Source organism: Argentina silus (genome assembly GCF_951799395.1).
Source record: "Argentina silus genome assembly, chromosome: 13".
NCBI lineage: Eukaryota > Metazoa > Chordata > Actinopteri > Argentiniformes > Argentinidae > Argentina > Argentina silus.
In genome coordinates this window covers 3,034,310-3,051,555 of record NC_139667.1, presented here as the reverse complement: position 1 = coordinate 3,051,555, position 17,246 = coordinate 3,034,310, and the positions used below count along the sequence as shown (strand labels likewise).

The 17,246-nt window shown below is 44.3% G+C and overlaps 2 protein-coding genes across 3 annotated transcripts; one reads left to right on the top strand and one right to left on the bottom strand.

Moving 5' to 3' along the window:
• Nucleotides 1–212: 212 nt before the first annotated feature.
• On the bottom strand, nt 213–14,013 carry acp7 (acid phosphatase 7, tartrate resistant (putative)). 2 transcript variants are annotated; one of them, XM_083683254.1, is made up of 15 exons: nt 13,989–14,005; nt 12,914–12,976; nt 12,637–12,773; nt 11,847–12,047; nt 11,552–11,734; nt 11,321–11,346; nt 10,189–10,286; nt 6,109–6,171; nt 4,635–4,749; nt 4,131–4,244; nt 2,759–2,825; nt 2,240–2,307; nt 2,051–2,122; nt 1,500–1,637; nt 213–1,049 (listed from the first exon to the last, which is right to left on the bottom strand). In XM_083683254.1, exons 3-15 carry the CDS (start codon nt 12,743–12,745, stop codon nt 984–986), a joined length of 1,320 nt encoding a protein of 439 aa, XP_083539380.1. In that variant the 5' UTR covers nt 12,746–12,773; nt 12,914–12,976; nt 13,989–14,005; the 3' UTR covers nt 213–983. The 2 variants fall into 2 exon arrangements, with proteins under 2 accessions (XP_083539380.1, XP_083539379.1); XM_083683253.1 differs by having other exon boundaries at nt 12,637–12,976; nt 13,985–14,013.
• On the top strand, nt 13,604–16,802 carry LOC310814032 (KATNB1-like protein 1). Its single transcript, XM_083683255.1, has 10 exons — nt 13,604–13,883; nt 14,516–14,644; nt 14,905–14,942; nt 15,134–15,401; nt 15,534–15,649; nt 15,741–15,791; nt 15,889–15,978; nt 16,074–16,178; nt 16,285–16,378; nt 16,461–16,802. The coding sequence occupies exons 2-10, from the start codon at nt 14,528–14,530 to the stop codon at nt 16,491–16,493; spliced, it is 912 nt and encodes a 303-aa protein (XP_083539381.1). The 5' UTR covers nt 13,604–13,883; nt 14,516–14,527; the 3' UTR covers nt 16,494–16,802.
• Nucleotides 16,803–17,246: the final 444 nt, after the last annotated feature.

Here is a 17,246-nt window from a genome sequence, read left to right as displayed (position 1 = left end):
GACACTTGGATCTTTTTAAACGTATTTCCAGGTTTGGCTATGGAAATGTGCATGGAGTAGAGATAGGATATGTCCTTGTGCTACACACAGCCTATCCATTTGTCTGCCTGTGAGGACCCAGGGCTGGTGTAGAGTTACAGGAGCTTCTCATTTGTCAGAGATGGCCTGCCGGGTCCCGACTGCGTCTGCTGAAACCATCCGACACAGAGATACTCGGAAAAGCAAGATTTATTGAGTCATTACAATCTTTGATGCCATGTTTTACAGTACATTGTTTAGTGTAAAGCATTCCTTCCAAAAAAGAACAGCCAAATCACAGATGATTTACATTCAGATTCACGACATATTTGTAGCGGTGCTTAGAAATCAAATTGCGTGCCCCATTCTGAATAACATGAAAAATGTTGGGACCTTTTCTAAAGATACGTAGATAAAAAAGTTATGAAATATAAACCGACGCTTATAAAAACAAAATCATATTATCTAAAAATGTGTCAGGCAAAAACAGGCCATATTTTGTCTGTTGGAATAAGGCTTTAAGATAGTATAGAATTATGATTGTGATCTATAAAGGAACGTTCAACAAGGGTTTACGGATTTCCAACTGTGTTTAGCTGATTCATCCATTCAATCATGATTTTGGAATCACCAATTTCCTACAGGAGAGTAAACAGCATAAATCTGAGAGTTAGAAATCGTAAGATTCGCCTCTCCTCCCCAATCTAAACCACATGGACCTAATCACGTCCCATCCTCTGAACCCGTGTGTGTGAAGACTTCCATTTTTATGAGAATAATAACAATGTCTGTCCTTTGATTGGTCTGATAGCAGCTAAAGTGCAATTTATCCCCATAATTGGGTTTTTAAGTGCGTTTCCTGAGAAGATTAGATTGGTGGGGGTCAGGGGTTGGAGTCAGACCCATAGCCTCCTGGGTAGGGGTCAGGGGTTGGAGTCAGACCCATAGCCTCCTGGGTAGGGTCTTCAAAACCAGGCTGAGAAGCCGTGTTTTTCCTTCACCAGCCAGATGCTGTCAATCACCTTGCCGTACTGGAAGACAAAGAAGCATTATCCTTTACCACTGAGACAACAACACAGAGTCCTCCAAGCATTTGTCCCCTTTGACATGGCGATGTCATCTGACACGCATGAGCAGGCCTGTGAATTCTCCCTTCACCTATGAAATTCAGTTACGAGTACAAACACTGTCCAGATATCGCTTCTATAAACAGATCATTGTCTTCCTGCACCGCTATCTTATTTCCTCACTATGACTCCCAAGTAATAAGTGCATTCCATCCCAATCCGTAAGAGACTGCAGCAGTCCTGAGTCAGTTCTAGGTAGTTCTGGTCCGAGCATTGATTACTTTTTCTTATGATGACTGGTGGATAGATGATTCACTTACTTAAACAAACGTATTTGTTGTAAGTCGCTTTGGATTAAGGCGGCGTCTGCTAAATGCCATAAATGTAAATGTAAAAATGTTCCCCTCTACTGACCTGGTCATCGGAGACCTGCTCCAGGTACAGGTGGGTGGAGTTGGACACCTGGATGCGGGTGTAGCCATAGTCGGTGCTACGGATGGCGCTCCAGTCTCTGGGGTTAGGGACGAACGGGTCGTGCTTCTCCCGACAACCCTGGAAAGAACCAGAGATTTCCACAACATATCAACAACTATCCTCCCTGTCTGCTCTCTGTTTTCAGTCAAGGGGGTCATGACACCCTATCTGTGGAAAACCATGTGCTTCCCTACTGCTCCTCCACAAGCCCCGAGTGGCACTATGGCTCTGCAGCTATCCCGACTACACTTTGATATGGGGATGACTAATACTAGTGTGGTTGGATGACCAAGCATCTACTGTTTTGTTGAATGCCACATCAGAGAGAACCAGCACCACTGAAGAAACCACTAGTGCTGCACTCATGGGGCGGGCTAAATGCTGTGCAAAAAGGGTCACATATTTTTCCATTTTCCACTTTCCATGCATTCGGGGATATCTGGATGGCAGTCAAAGAAAGTGATGTTGACGTGATCTTGCAGCGTACTTACAGCAGAGCCTGTGGTGATGTGTACTGGGGCTTTGGGGTTCACATAAGGCTGCTCAGTGCTGCCATTGAATACCTGGGGGAAAAAACAAATCAAATCAAATAACACGTCGGACTGTGGGCCAACACTGGGGCTGGAAGAGAAGGGAGTATGATGTAATGAGTTGCTGGGTGAATATGGGAACGGACTGACCTTGTAGTCGTAGACCGGCCACAGTCTCTCGTACGCGTGCTCGTGAGCCCACAGCTCCACGTCCACCCCTGAGAAAGACATTTCACAATCGATTCAACGTTTTTAATAATGTATTCACACGTTCCCCAGTGCTACAGAGAGAAGAAATAAAACAAGCCATAGGTCATTTCAGGGGTGTTGAAAGTGTGTGGAATATTACTCAGCGTAATCTATCCACTGTCCATTTCCTTTTTGTGTGTGCTAACCATCAAAGGACACTGCAGATAAGAGATCCAAATAACTCTCACCACTCGACAAACTCTATAAAGCAACAAACAAGCTGGAGTAATGTAATATAGGAAAACATTTGGATAAAGGCTGCTGGGACATTGCCAAACCAGGGGTCTGCTGTTGTAATAAAGGATGTGTGTTTGGAATACCAGACATTAGTCTGTCTGAGTGGGTAGATTTGTGAGCGTAACACCTATTACAGCGCGGTGCTGTTACGTGAGGTCATCAAGCGGAGACAGAAGTCCATACCGTGGCGATAGAATAGATCCTCCAGACCCGGGGCTGGCGGTTTGGTGTCTTTCCTTCCCATTCGGACCTGAGACCGAGCAGGGAGAGGGAGAGAGAGAGAGAGAGAGAGAGAGAGAGAGAGAGAGAGAGAGAGAGAGAGAGAGAGAGACAGAGAGAGAGAAGAGAGAGCATGCACCGGGATTAGCATCTGAAAGTTCATTTGGTACTGCCTACTCATGCCCTTGCCAGCCTGTCACTCCATACACTCCGTGCCAAGTGCTGAGATGCAACAGGTCCAAATGGAAACTATTCTGTTTCAAAACGCTGTGATTATGTCTTGAACAGATAGACGTGCTTCGGGCCATGGGGACTGGCCAGTTGCCTTGGGCCTGACAGGCCTCATAACAGAAGGCAATTAATGTGTCCAGCGAAAAAATCCTTATACGTTTACGTAGCACAGTAAAGCCTTCAGGGATACAGCATAGCTGTGTTCTGCACGTCTAACAATCCCATGCCAAACAAATCATCTGGCACCTATGATTTACACAACCCGTTAAGGGAATGATGTAGGGCCCCCTAGGTCAGCAAATACAAACAATAACATATAATGAGTACGTAGTTGTATTAGGAGTGGGCAGAGAGTTATTCCTGGTCTTAAACATTCTTATCATGAGTGTAGCCCAGGGGATGTTTAGGCAGTCTGTAGTTATGTCTGGGGACCTGACTACAGACTATGGGACCTGGGGATTTACACCCTTCAGGAGCGTGCAGTGTGTTTGTCTGTCCGTGGCGCCATCACCCTCCTCCTCCCTCCTGGACTGTTAACCTCCATCGACCTGTCAGGCTCAGGGTGATATACACTCTCTGGATGACCAGAACATTACAAACACGTGTTGCTTAATAGGCTGCGTCTGTGTTGGGCCTTTTCTACACATGACACAGCTATGTACAATAGTAAAACATGCTCTTTGATAACACAAAACCTACTGGCCTATTCTATTGCAAACAATGATATATTACAGGACATCATCTTGTCATCCATCTCTCATAGGTATACAGTACCAGTCAAAGGTTTGGACACACCTTGCCAAGAGTGTGCAAAGCTGTCATCAAAGCAAAAGGTGGCTACTTTGAAGAATCTAAAATATAAACCATATCCTGGTTTGTTTAACACTTTTTTGTTTACTACATAATTCCATATGTGTTCCTTCATAGTTTTGATGTCTTCAATATTAATCTACAATGTAGAAAATAATTTAAAAAATAAAGAAAAAACATGGAATGAGAAGGTTTTTCAAACTTTTGACCGGTACTGTATATCGTAATAGAAAATGGTCCATCCCTCCGTGACTTTAGCTTCCGTGACAGCAAGCTGGCTAACTGCGTTTCGTACATAGCTCTCAAACTTAGTGCAGTCGTCTCCGTCGTTGTTGGAGCAGTACATGGGTCTGTGTCCCATGGTGATGATCCAGGGGCGCAGAGCTCGGTTCTCTGGCCTGTTAGCCTCCTATAGGAACAATGAGAAATGAGAGAACAAGACGCATCAGAAATAGAGCGTGTGTGTGTATGTGTGTGTGTGTGTGTGTGTGTGTGTGTGTGTGCGTGTAATATAATAATATATGCTGTTTAGCAGACGATTTTATCCAAGGCGACTTACATTGCAGTGAGTGCATACATTTCTGTATACATGGTCCCAGCGGGAATCGAACTCACAACCTAAGCGTTGTTAGCGCCATGCTCTACCAACTGAGCCACAGAGGAGTGTGTGTGTGTGTGTGTGTGTGTGTGTGTGTGTGTGTGTGTGTGTGTTTTTTCTAATTAAGGTGTTCACAGACACAAAAGTGGCTCTAATGATGGGAGAGTACAGTGAATGAGGTACAGCAGGCCTATTGAATACCTCTAGGTCTTTCTTAAGCCACTCATACTGCTTAAAGATGAGGTCCACACCATATTCCAGATAGAAGTAGACTTCGGTGGTGATAGATATGACATGGACTGGCCCCATGTTCCAGCTGGGGACAAAGAACATACCGTACAAATCATCTTGACCAAGAAAAGAAAACATGCATCAATTCAACTGACAGGCACAGGCTTCATCTGCCCTTTCTCAAAGATCTGTCCCCAAAAAACATTTGGCAAGGCAGTGTGTGGATTTGCTCTCTAAAAACTGCCATTATGCAGAATCTTAGAAAAAGTCATCGAGTTCTTGATTCAACGCCCAACCCAATGATGCAATTTGTTTGTGCAGCATGATCTCTAAGTCTTTAACTCACTCATCTCGCAGTCATTTACTGATTGATTGCTTGCTTGTTTTTTTTTTTGTGGAAGGGATGTGGGAAACGGTAATCCTGTAATTGCAGCTTGCAGAGAGAGGAACAAGGACCGGCCTCTGGCTCACAGTGGGAAATGGCCACTATGCACAGATGTGCCATGGACAGTCAGTCAGTGTGGTCTTCTACGTTGGGGTGGGCAGTTGGGGGGGGGGGGGGGGGGTAGTCTTGGACCCTTATTCTGTTTTGGAACCAGGCTTCCTCCATCTCCTCATCCTCAGGCATCCCCATCACCAGTCCCCACTCCTGCATGCACGTGATGGAGGGAGCCTCATCATCCCACAGCCCTGCTCCAGTCTGGCGGTCGAGGAGTGGGCAGCAGGCCTGTGGTCTTCCAGGATATTATCTTACTGGCTGGGAGACTGGGCTGTGTGTGTTATGAGCTTGCCACCGGTCAGATGTACGGCTCCTTTGTACAACCCCTTTATTCAAGAAGGAATTCTATAGGGAGATGGGTCTCAGGCTTAGCTCATTAATGACTACGGAAGTACAGTGGAAGGTAGACCTGCATGTGACGAATACACGAAGAGGAGCCTGTGTTCCGTTGCCTTACCTGTAGTACAAAACATAAGGAACCTCTTGCGCATCGCCCCTGCTTGCAAATGGACATTAACCCACTAACTGCCAAAGAGTTCCGGAACACTCACCACCTTAAAGTGTTTTTATGTGGTATTTAACCTAGCAACAATACTTTGATTGGCTACAAAATGAAGCATCGTCATTTATGCATTTTTGTGAGAATAAAGTCAGCCTTGGCACTCCAGGATATTGACGATTTGGGAGACTTTATTCTATATATATATATATATATATATAGAATAATATATGCCATTTAGCTGACGCCTTTATCCAAAGTGACTTACATTGCAGTGAGTGCATACATACATTTTTCAGAATATATGGTCCCAGTGGGAAACGAACCCACAACCTAAGCGATGTGAGCGCCACGCTCTACCGACTGAGCCACAGAACACAGAGTTAAGGGAATGAGTTAAGTGCAACATTTCAGTCAGAGACCACGGACGGGCATGACTGTCTTACCTGTACCACAGGCTCTCTGTCTGCCCTGGCATGCTGAAGCGGCCTCGATAGTTGGAGAAGTTGCTGTGAAAACAGAGATGGGTGAAGCTAATGAGATGCATGAACTGTGCAATCTACGTGCCTCGAATATCTCAGCTAAGATAATTCACAACAGAGACAGTTCGCTCTCTATCATTTTGTGGTCCCGCCTGCCAGAGCTCGTAAACAAAAGCTAATCTTAGACTACAAAGTCTAGCCGGAATATATATGGGACTTCTGTACGTTCATTCTATCATTATATACTGTATATAATGAACCTGCCATTTTAGTTAATTACTGGCCAATGTTGACAACATTCTTTTGTTATCACATGTCTCCTGTCTACCATATACCGTAATTCACAATGGTCCAGAGTCACATACATCATGGAGATGCCTATCAGACCACGATGATCATAACAGTAAAGCATCTGCTTGAAATGGGAATGAAATTCAACCAGTCACCAGACAGGCATCCAGAGCAACACCACACCAATCTCCTGCTCTCGCCAGACCGGGGTGCACGGTCACCTCACATCCCTAGACAGAACAGGATGCTATTGCTATGTCCTGATCTTCACGCTGCCCCCCTACCGCCACCACCTCTACCACCGGTAATTTAACAACACAGACATGCAATGCCAGAAGAACCACCAGACACACACAGACCAGGTTCCAAACAATCCAAACCCAAAGCCAAAGCCAAAGCCAAAGCCAAACCCAAACCCCAGACCTGAGTCGTAGAGAGCGCCAGGCCAGACCTGCTCTCCAGATCCAGCCAAACACGTGCTGCCAGTCTAAGTATTTCAACTGGACAAGACGATGTTGACACACGGCACGCAAGAAGTAAAAGTCTTTCTAGGAAAGCAATCCCCTAAAGCCAGCTGTCTTTTTATAGGTTCATAGATTTTTATTTCACCGATAAATCTGGGAGCCAATCTTTGTTCCAGCGGGGAGGTATGTGGCGTTGAGATGGGGAGGGGTTGGTGAGTGGAATTGATCTCCTGTCAGGGTCGGGGACAGGGACACATCACCCTAGAAACCCAGAGTGGATGAAAGCACTGGAGGTGAAGAAACAGGGTTAATGGAGGATTAGAGTAACCGGACAAGGATCAGGTCAAAGGTTAAAAGGACAGGAAAAGGTCAGGACCATATTCTGTGGGTTGGACAGGTCTGGAGTTAATGAGACCTTTTCTGGTCTCTCTCAGCCTTGGGGTTAGGATTACATGGTCAAGGCGATGATAACGATCAGTCACGTTGCAGTTACTACTGGCCATTCCAACTTTAGCTACAGAGGGGAATGGTAGAGCCTGGGGCTCTCGAAGTGCCCAAAACAAAAAAGCTCTCCATCTCAGTTTCTGAAGCACGAAACACATGCTACCACAAATACAGCCCCTGAAATACAATCATGTGAATACAATCCAGGTGACCTGATATCTAGCTAAATCTAATGCCAAGGTGCACAGTTAAAATCCTGACAATCCAAAGCAAAACCCCAAACTCATGCAACCTATATATTCTCATTCAATCTCACACACCATCCTATGCGTGTATGAAAGAGAGCCGCAGCAAGTAGATGCCGGAGCTGAGCTCTGCAGACAGACGCCAGGCTCCTCATCTGAGCCCCAGGTACTGAGCCTGGCCCAGAGCCAGACAGCCAGACACACAGACACAGGTTCATACCCCCATCTTGTGGTTAGGCAGGGAACCAGCAGACATTAGCTGATGGTTGAACACAAGACCACAGAGCCTCGTATTACCAACCGACACATCTCTTATTCATAAGGCAACAGACGTTTTAGGAGGCCCTGGATAAAGGAGATGGAAGAGGACTCATAAAACATACTTTTATTAAGTTCATAGTATATAAACTCTTTCTAGGAAAACTAGTGAATGATATACAGTAAATACCTGTATGGCGAAAGGGAAACGATTAGAGCTGAAAAATAACAGTCAACAGTCCCCCATAATTATTTTTTATTATAAACAACGTTTTTTCTCCTCTTGACAGTGGAAAATCTGATCAACTCAATATGATACAGTATACTTATTTGTTTCATTCATTTACATTATGTTAACATAATATTACTGCGAGTCATTCCGTGTAACTCTAGATGTTCTCTTTTCCCTGTGTGTTTTCTTTTCCAAGAAACCATTATCAAGATACAAATCTGAGTGGAGATATTCCAACTTTAGCCTTGTCAGATGCAATGTGGACGAGGTGATTCTTAAACACACTCAACAGGACATTTCCCCTCATCTAAAATTCTTCATAAACCACACAAACGAACCAATCAAATCTGCATCTGATGAGTCTGTACTACAAGATGCCCACTTAATCCCGGCTGTTAAAGGAACAACTGTTTTCTGCAGCCAGGAAGCATGAATATCACAAACTCACGTCATGGCTCATTGTGTCAAATGGCAACTGGTCACTTCCCATTCCCTCAGAGGGGCCACTGATCTATACATTGTGAAGGAGAACAAAGGCGTTCTTGATTGGGGACTTAGCGTCTTCCATGTGGACACGCTGGCCTCATGCTGCTGGAATGCTGACTACTCTTGTGGTCAGCTAGTTTCAATTGCCTTTTACTCAGACGGTTTTGAGGTTGGAAAAGAAAAAAGCAGAAGCCTGCAGCTGCTGAGGGCTTTGGTTCTTGAGAGCGCCATAGAACAAAACACAGAGGTAGAGGAGCGGGTTGGGAGACTTTGGGTCACAGTATGCACTGTAATGCAGAGAGCGGGTTTCTGATATCAGGTTGAAGGGGCCAACCTAAACAGACTACTGTTAGCAGCTCCCTAATGGAGCCCGGGCGTTAGGTACATTACCCAAGAGGCCTGTGGATACAAGAGGCACACACATTTTTCTGTATGATTAGACAGCTTTATATTTGACACCTCTGTCTCTCTCTCTCTCTCTCTCTCTCTCTCACACTCACTCACACACAGATTCCAACAACAGATGGAGCAGCTGATCCTTAGGATATGACACATCTGAAACATTTGAGCCTGCAAATCTCTAACTAAGCTGATAGCCTTCACCAAGATCTCCAGGACTAATGTTAAGGCCCTGAAACTGACTCAAATATCTACGGGGGGAAACCAGGCCGGTTCCTATAGAGGACAATATGAACCCATTTCTGAGTGGAATATGATGACAGAAGGGTCATTTGACAAACACCTCGCAATAGGTTTATCAGTACACAGTCCCCCGTTCTATTCTGAACTACACAGAAATAGCTTCCCGCTTAGTCTCACGTTGCCATACCAACAAATCACGTTGTTCTCACAGAAAGCCTGGTCTCAGCGAGGTTACATCCCTGCTTACTTTGTCGCTGACTCATTGTGCAATAAATAAACAAAACAGCATTACAGAGAAAGGTTATAGTTTCCGTTTATAGGGTTATAGCTGATCTGTCTCAGTCAGTGTTTATCTTGGTGATGGTTTACTTGTTTACATGTTGGTGGTTCTTGAACCGCTCCAGACTTTAGAAACTAAAATAGCTCCCATCTGTTCCAATGTTACAGTGGAGTTGAGTTGACCAAAGTGTTCTCTACAGTGGAAAAGCTGTGGTTGCTCTGCTGTGGCCAAACGGTTGTTTTTCTCAGTTTCTTCCCCAGCCTCACGGTGCAGTAGCGAGGAGATTGTGGATATTGTGTCAGGGGGGTCTGGCTGTCACTCTACCCAATATGGAATACAGCATGTCCTGTGTGTTTTGCCCAGAACATTTAATGATAGCAATGATAATGCAGTAAACTATGTGGGACAAAATGAAAAACTTCGCTAATAGGGAGCAGACAGCTTCCATGTTTACTCTCTGTTTATGCAAAGTACAAACTATTCATAACACTGTCATTTTGAATGATCAGTTTAGGACTGAATGACTATGACTATGACTGTGTGTGTGTCTGAGTGAGTGAGTGAGTGAGTGAGTGAGTGAGTGAGTGAGTGAATACACGTGCGGGTGCGGGTGTGTGTTTGTGTGTGTGACAGAGAGTGACTGAGTGAGTATGTGAGAGTGAGAGAGTGAGGTTGTTTAGAGGATGACATGGTTCTACTCACTATGCATTTTCATGGTTCCCAGGGCAGGTCATATAGGGCACGTAGGCAGCGATGGACTGGATCTGCCTCATGAACTCATCTCCAATCCTGGCATTGTCCTGAAACAGTTGGTTTCACTACTAAAGCACGGCATACAATAATCACAAGCTAATGAAAAGTCAAATACTATAACACTATAAGCCTGAGCTTCAAACTGCTGACAGGGCAAAAGTAGCTTTTTCCTTTCCACTCATTGATGTAAAGCCACATTTGTTGCACAATTCCTGTAAGTCAGTTTTCCAGACAGCTTCAGGAATGTCCCATCTGCATACCAAACAAACCCCAATGAAACCAGAACCATTCATTTTCAAATATTCTAATGGTGGCAATGGAGCTTAGAAACACACTGCGGTTAATCGTCATTAATGAGCTTTCATTTTTTTTATTTCATTTCTATTTCTGTTTTTCTATTTGCAGTCCAGCGTAATATCGACAAAGCCACGAGACAGTTTGAAATTCCAACTAAAAGCACGGCATGAATTGCGGCGATTAATTCCGCGGTCGTCTGCTCATGAAGTCCAGAATCCATCTCCATATTTGAGTAAGAATGGTATAACACCACTGCAAGGCTGAAATCGCATTTCAGGGGAATAGCTTTGGCTGACGCATGTCATTGGTGAGTTGATTCACACATGTTACCATGCTGTGAGAAACATGCCCTTTGTCCATATCAGTGGTCTCTGGTAACAGAGAATTCTTTTATGGGGTACTTGGCTGGAATATGACCCTAATTCCAGTCTTTCAGCACTAGGATTAAGGCATTTCACAGCAACGCTGCTCTTTAAGCAGTGTGTCTACAGCACAGCTGAGGCCCTTTAGATCTGCTGATGATAAGTGAAGGGGTGCCTGGGGAAGAGGCTGTGGAGAGTGGAGTAGTTCAGTCTCATCTGTCACTATGGCTCTAGTGAGATATCCAATTGTTTTTCGGGCTTTAGGCCTGTGATGACTGCGTGAGCCCACATTAACATGACTCGTTAAATGGTTCCATAAGCTTTTACTATGACAACTTCTGCCCCAAGGTTTATAGCTTGAAAGCCCCATGACATGAACAACCATGACAATAAAAAAGAGAGAGACAGAAAAGGAGATTTACCTCATCCATATCGTATGCAAAGTCCCCTGGAAAACACAAAAGCAAACTGTCATGATCAAAGGGCTTCCCATATTTTCAAAGTTCTCAACTGCCATTCCATTCCATTCCATTCCATTCCATTCCATTCCATTCCATTCCATTCCATTCGCAAAGTCAACCACTTTTATTCAATCACTATGGTCCAGTGTGACATGCACTCTCTTTGGAAGAGCTGGCTGCCTGGCCACTTACCGATGTGTAAGATGGCATCGTACATCCCGACCTGGGTCTCCTTCTGCAGCCGGGCCAGAGACTGGGGGTTCTCATTACCCATGTCCCCGAAGAGGGCAAACCTGGGACTCCAGCTAACGCCGTCCTTCAGAGCAATGAAGGAGAACACCTCACTCCAACCGGCATCGCTACCGCAGTGGTACACTGTAGTCAACACAGGGAAGACAAAACAAAACACCCCCTATGAGTTCTGTGACCAGAAAAGGCCATAAGCTACGCTAACCAGTTCAGTCGCCATGGTTCAGCCTAACCCTACCGTAAGCAGAGCCTGGTCTCAGGCCTGTGACCGTAACTCTGTGGATGTACATTTTCCTCTTCTCCGCTCCCCCGTCCACAAACAACGTAGCGTTGCCCTTGGCAGTCATCTCAAAGAGCTTCCCCCCCCACAGTCCATACTCCACTGTGCTGTCTGTCTCACTGAAGGTGGTCCAGGTGATCAACATGGAGCCTTTGACCCCTGGGGAGAAAATAACGATTATTCAGACTAGGGGGCATTGGAGAGACACACTGGATAGTTACAGACCCACTTATGTAAGATGGCTGAGACTGATATTTTTCAATAGTTCACATGCCAAGTGTTTTTTTTTTTTTTTTTTTTTTTTTTTTTTTTTAAATCTCTCCTTTGGCAAGATACAGGCCCTAGCCTTGAGCTGAGCTGAACATTGGAAACATATCTGAACATTGGAAACATATCTATTCTCTATCTTGCGGCCAAGAATCATTAAATAACTCCCACATGTCTTTAACCTTTGTATAAGAAAGGGAGATTGCCTTTAAGGATCTAGTTACATACAAAATCCCTACGGTCCTTGTGCTTATGTGTGAAATAATACTCAAGGTTATAAACAGATGTCAGACCAGACTGTTGCTTACTGCTGATGAGAAAACCTTAGACACAACAGCTGCCAAGGACAGGAGTTGATCACACAAACTCTTGATATTACACCAATAAAAAAACCTATCCTGTCCAAAATCTAGCAGAATATTCCAGAAGAGATTTTCATGCACGATTATATCCAGGCGATGTAAACAGCTCAAACACCTACCTGGATAGGCAATGTGCACCTGCTCAGGCTGGGTCCCAATGGGAGGAAGACCAAGCACCAGCAAAGGTGCCAAGCTCAGCACAGCAACAGCAGCACCAAGAGACATCATCTTAGCTCTGGTCCTCTGCAGCACAGTCCTGCGGGTACAATTCACACAGAGGCAGTGTGCAGCCTGCAATATAGGCTACATCTGTTTCCGAAGTCCCATGACTTTTTACAGCCCTTCAATCCAAAAGTCACATGAGATGATTAACGCAGTTAGGTACGGTAAACTCACTGGGCTCTTCCCTTGAATGACACGCTGCCGATCTTTTCAACAAGTCGTCTCTGTAGCTGAATCCTGTACCAGATGACAGATTGTTGTTTAACAATAGCACACCCAGTAGTCTGTCTGTCTGTCTGTCTGTCTGTCTCTGATGGGGAAATCTAAATCAGTCAACCGAACTGATGAAACAGCAGCCAGAAACTGTCAAGTCAGCAAGCGCAGCAGGGAAAGGGATGTGTCCGTCAAACCAGCTGATGTTGTTGTATGTCTTTATTGATGTGCACTCATGTACTATAAACATCAGTACCACAGGATACGTGTTTAGAGTTTGCTGTCATATGTTTAAAAGCTGCATCCCTTTATCAGAAGAGAATTGTGGAAAAAATAAATAAATAAATAATTTAAGGAAAGCTTCTGATCGTGGCACTGGCAGAAAGTCCATTATCAATCCTGCATTGAGTAAAGCTCATTGGTTGAGTCGGTATTTGATGGTCAACTGTTTGGATTGAAATTTCGATTGCACTCAACACAATGGGACTCAACAGCACACTCATTGTCGCTAGAGGGGGCGCATTGCACTGCAGCGGCCGGGGTGCCTGTTAACGACATGAAGCACCAACCGGTTCTGAGATGGGGAAGCGAGGGAAGGCTTAGTGTTCGATCAGTCAGGGCGTTGTAATTCAACTATGGGGATGTGAGGATACGGAAACACTGTGCTTGCTAGATTTTGTACCTTGTAGCTGAATACATGCCAGTAAATCATTCGACTGGAAGCTATCTTATCTTGTGCTCGTCAATCGCACCTGTACATTATTCCATTATTATCCATTATCAATAACTTGCGAGAGAGCGCTGCAGCCTGGGGGTCAACAGTGCAGCGGCTACAACAATCTGACAGCTAGCATGACGCTAGCCCTGCACCCGGAATAGTGGTCGGTTCAGGGCGAATACGTCCTAGCTAGCATGCTGTTGCAGCAAAACGGTGAGTTTTTCTGACTTATAACGCTAACGAGACCTGTATAATAATGTGTTAACTACCTACACATGCAACTGTACGACATAATACAGCCCTCCTACACATACTCACAGACGGACGCTCGCTCGCACATTGGTTGGCTACGTCATTGATCAAAACAATAATAAAGTCCGCGTGGGATTGTGGGTAAAGAAGTTCCCTAGCCTACCTGTCACATGTATGGTCACTTCACCTGGGCCCTGTTGAAACACTTGGGCATCCTTCCTCTTATACTGTATAGTTGAAGACCAACTATATATCACGACTGTTTTACCTGTATTTAATCGATACAATAATAACCATTATTACCTTATTTTTAAAGTAGCACAGAAATGTAAATGATACAAGGTGGCACGTTTAGTTTTTTTTTCCGTTCACAATGTTCTGTCACTAGCAAATGCAGTGAAGGGTGGAACTGCCACAAGGTATATTTACACTAACAACACCAATACAAATACACTGAAGCGTGTAATGACAGTGTTTCCTTCAAGGTCCTATGAGGAAATGAATCTGTTGGAATGTGTGCAACCTGTTATGCTGTATCGATTTCATGAATCCTTTTCTGTAAATTGTTTGCAAAAATTTCTGTTTTTTTCCAGCATAACCTCTTAATGATGTCTTCAGAGGATCAGGATAGTGAAGAGGGAGAGTATCAAAGTCTCGAGGACGCCCTGCCCCGGGAAATGAGCCAGTACAGAGTGTGCTACTCTCATTCTTGGAAGGAGGAGGCAAGTGTGTCTCAATACAATGCGGATCATGCATGGTTAGGTAGTTTAAATTCTTCTCGACTAGTTGACTCTACAGTATTGTAAGCGCAATGCAATAGCTTTATTGATGGCCTAGTTGACAGTACAATGCCTTACAAGTGATGCTGGTCTAGCCAGAAGTATTAGTAGGTACCTTTGACATTTTGAGTGTGTTTTTTTTTTGTGTGTTTACTACATTTCAAGTGTTTCATAGAATATGAAATGAATCCATTCCCTTGTAGGTGGATTTCTCTAAAAAGGAAGACGTTAATAAAAAGAGGTGGGTTTTTCGCGATTATCACATACATAATGTTTAATTGAAGTCCTGAAATGATGCAAGAATAGTTTTTTAATTCCATCATCAGAATCAGAATTCAGAATCAGAGCCGGAATTCTTTTATTTAGATTTACGATTTACATAAATTTATGATTGTGTTGGTTTGCTTGCAAATTTAAGGTCTGTTTTCCCAGATGTCCAGTGGGTCGTTCTGGGAACAACCCTGGGAGAGTAAAGCGGGTGGTGTCATGTAAGAGGAAGACCCACCGTCTTACTGTGGCTAGGAGGAAGCAGCCTGTGGCAGGGAGGTGTGTTGATGTGGCCAACAAGGAGAATGAACTGGCCTGCACGCAGGACATGCAAGAGATATTCTACACGGAGCCTTGGGATTTTCCACCAGATGTCAATCATCCTAGCAAGACTGAAGAACTCAGTTCAAAATACAGTGACTTCTTCACCGAGGTGAAACTGCAGTATACATTTCATCTAACACTAGTCTGTTATTGTTTTTGTGGTATATATTGTGTCATATGCAAGTTACCTCAAGTACTGTAAATATATCCCATTTCCATTCTCCACATTGTTGTTTTTCAGTTATCAAAGGATCACAGTACGATGACTGAGGTGCTCTTTGGAAGGAATCTGAGGCTGAGTGTAGCTCTGACCTTGTGGCAAAGAAATGTTGGAGAATTGCTCACATATCTTTTAAGGTAGATTCTGAACCTTTGATTGAAATATGTGATGGGAGAATTTACTTGCACAGTGTTCATTTCAGAATAACATATCCCTTTCACCCCACAGAATCCAAGACACTGGTGTGTTTGTTGACATTCTTCCAGTGATAACAAAAAGGTAACTTGATTATTTTTCCTTCGGGGGAACAGCAAAACTTTAAACTGAAAAAACATTTGACCTTTTTTTCCTTTTTCTTTGAATTTTCCTTCAATAGCCTTAATGATGAGTCATCAATCATTTCCATTGGCTGTTGTGTTGACCTATTTCCTTTGGTGAAAAATGTCCTCACCAGCCCGTATGAGGAGTGAGTGTCACCATTAATTAATCATTTCTCAATTGACAATGTTTAAAGGCAGATTCTTGACAATGTAGGTGAACTGATCCCATGTTGTCTTCTAGGTACCTGACAGTTGGCCTTCATTGGGTGCAGTCAGTGTTGACAATCTGGTGGCAGGATCTTTCAAGAAGTGGAGGTCCTGGAACTGACACTCTTCCTTTGGATGGGTATGTTTACTGTTCTCACCGCACCGTGAACTGTAGAGATGTGTGCTCTTTGGCGCCAGCAAACTGCTGAGTAATTAAAACGTACCTGTTTTAATCGTTGTTGCAGAAATATTCAAGTGTTTAAACAACAGCTTCAGGAGTTGTGGAGCCAGGAGCCTTGTTTGAGTCTAGTTCCTGGGATGGCAGGTGAAATAGCAAAGGTGAGGGACTTTAAATAGCGTTAACAGTGCCAATATTTGAGCAAATCTCTGAGAACTGTTCATCTTCTTTCTTGTCTTCTAGGGTGTAGACTCTTATCTGTCACAACTTCCCTAATGGCAGTAGGGATTTATGCCAAGCACAGTAGGACGATCATCTTGAGACAACTTAGAGGAAATCAAGAGACACAGTGCTTTGCAGTTGATGGACTTTATGGTATTTGCTGATATTTTATTCACAAAGGGGGTCCTACAGTGTGAGGGCTAAGGAGCCATTAGACAATTCAGACTGTGCCTTTTTGCCTTTGAAACACTTGAATAAGCATATTATGATGATCAACCTTTGCCTAGTAGTGAACCCCTGCAAAGTGCACCAATGAAGCACCAAGAAGTCAGTGATCCAGACATTTGAACCACTGGACTATTACCTAATTGCGTATCTAAAGTCTATGGAAATAAAATGTACAGATCATACAGCATACGTCTAACACCTCTTTTTTTGTCTCATGATCCTCCGCCTCTCCAGCCGGCCGTGGTGTAGTTGTGACACTTCTGTGGTGTTCAAGGCGTGTGCCCAGTCAGGCATTAGGACGGAGGTGTGAGGTGGATGGAGGGAGGGATGGAGGGAGGGAGGGAGGGAGAAGGAGAGAGAGAGGGAGAAGGAGAGAGAGAGAGAGAGAGAGAGAGAGAGAGAGAGAGAGAAGGAGAGAGAGAGAGAGAGAGAGAGAGAGAGAGCACTAAGTGGTGATAGGGGTGAGTCCCAGGGGGAGGGTGTGTAGGCCAGTGCTGACAGCTCCAGAGTGGCTACCACTGGGTAAGCAGCTGAGTGCAAAGTTATAGCTTCTTGCTCTCTCCACTGCTGTGTAAGAAT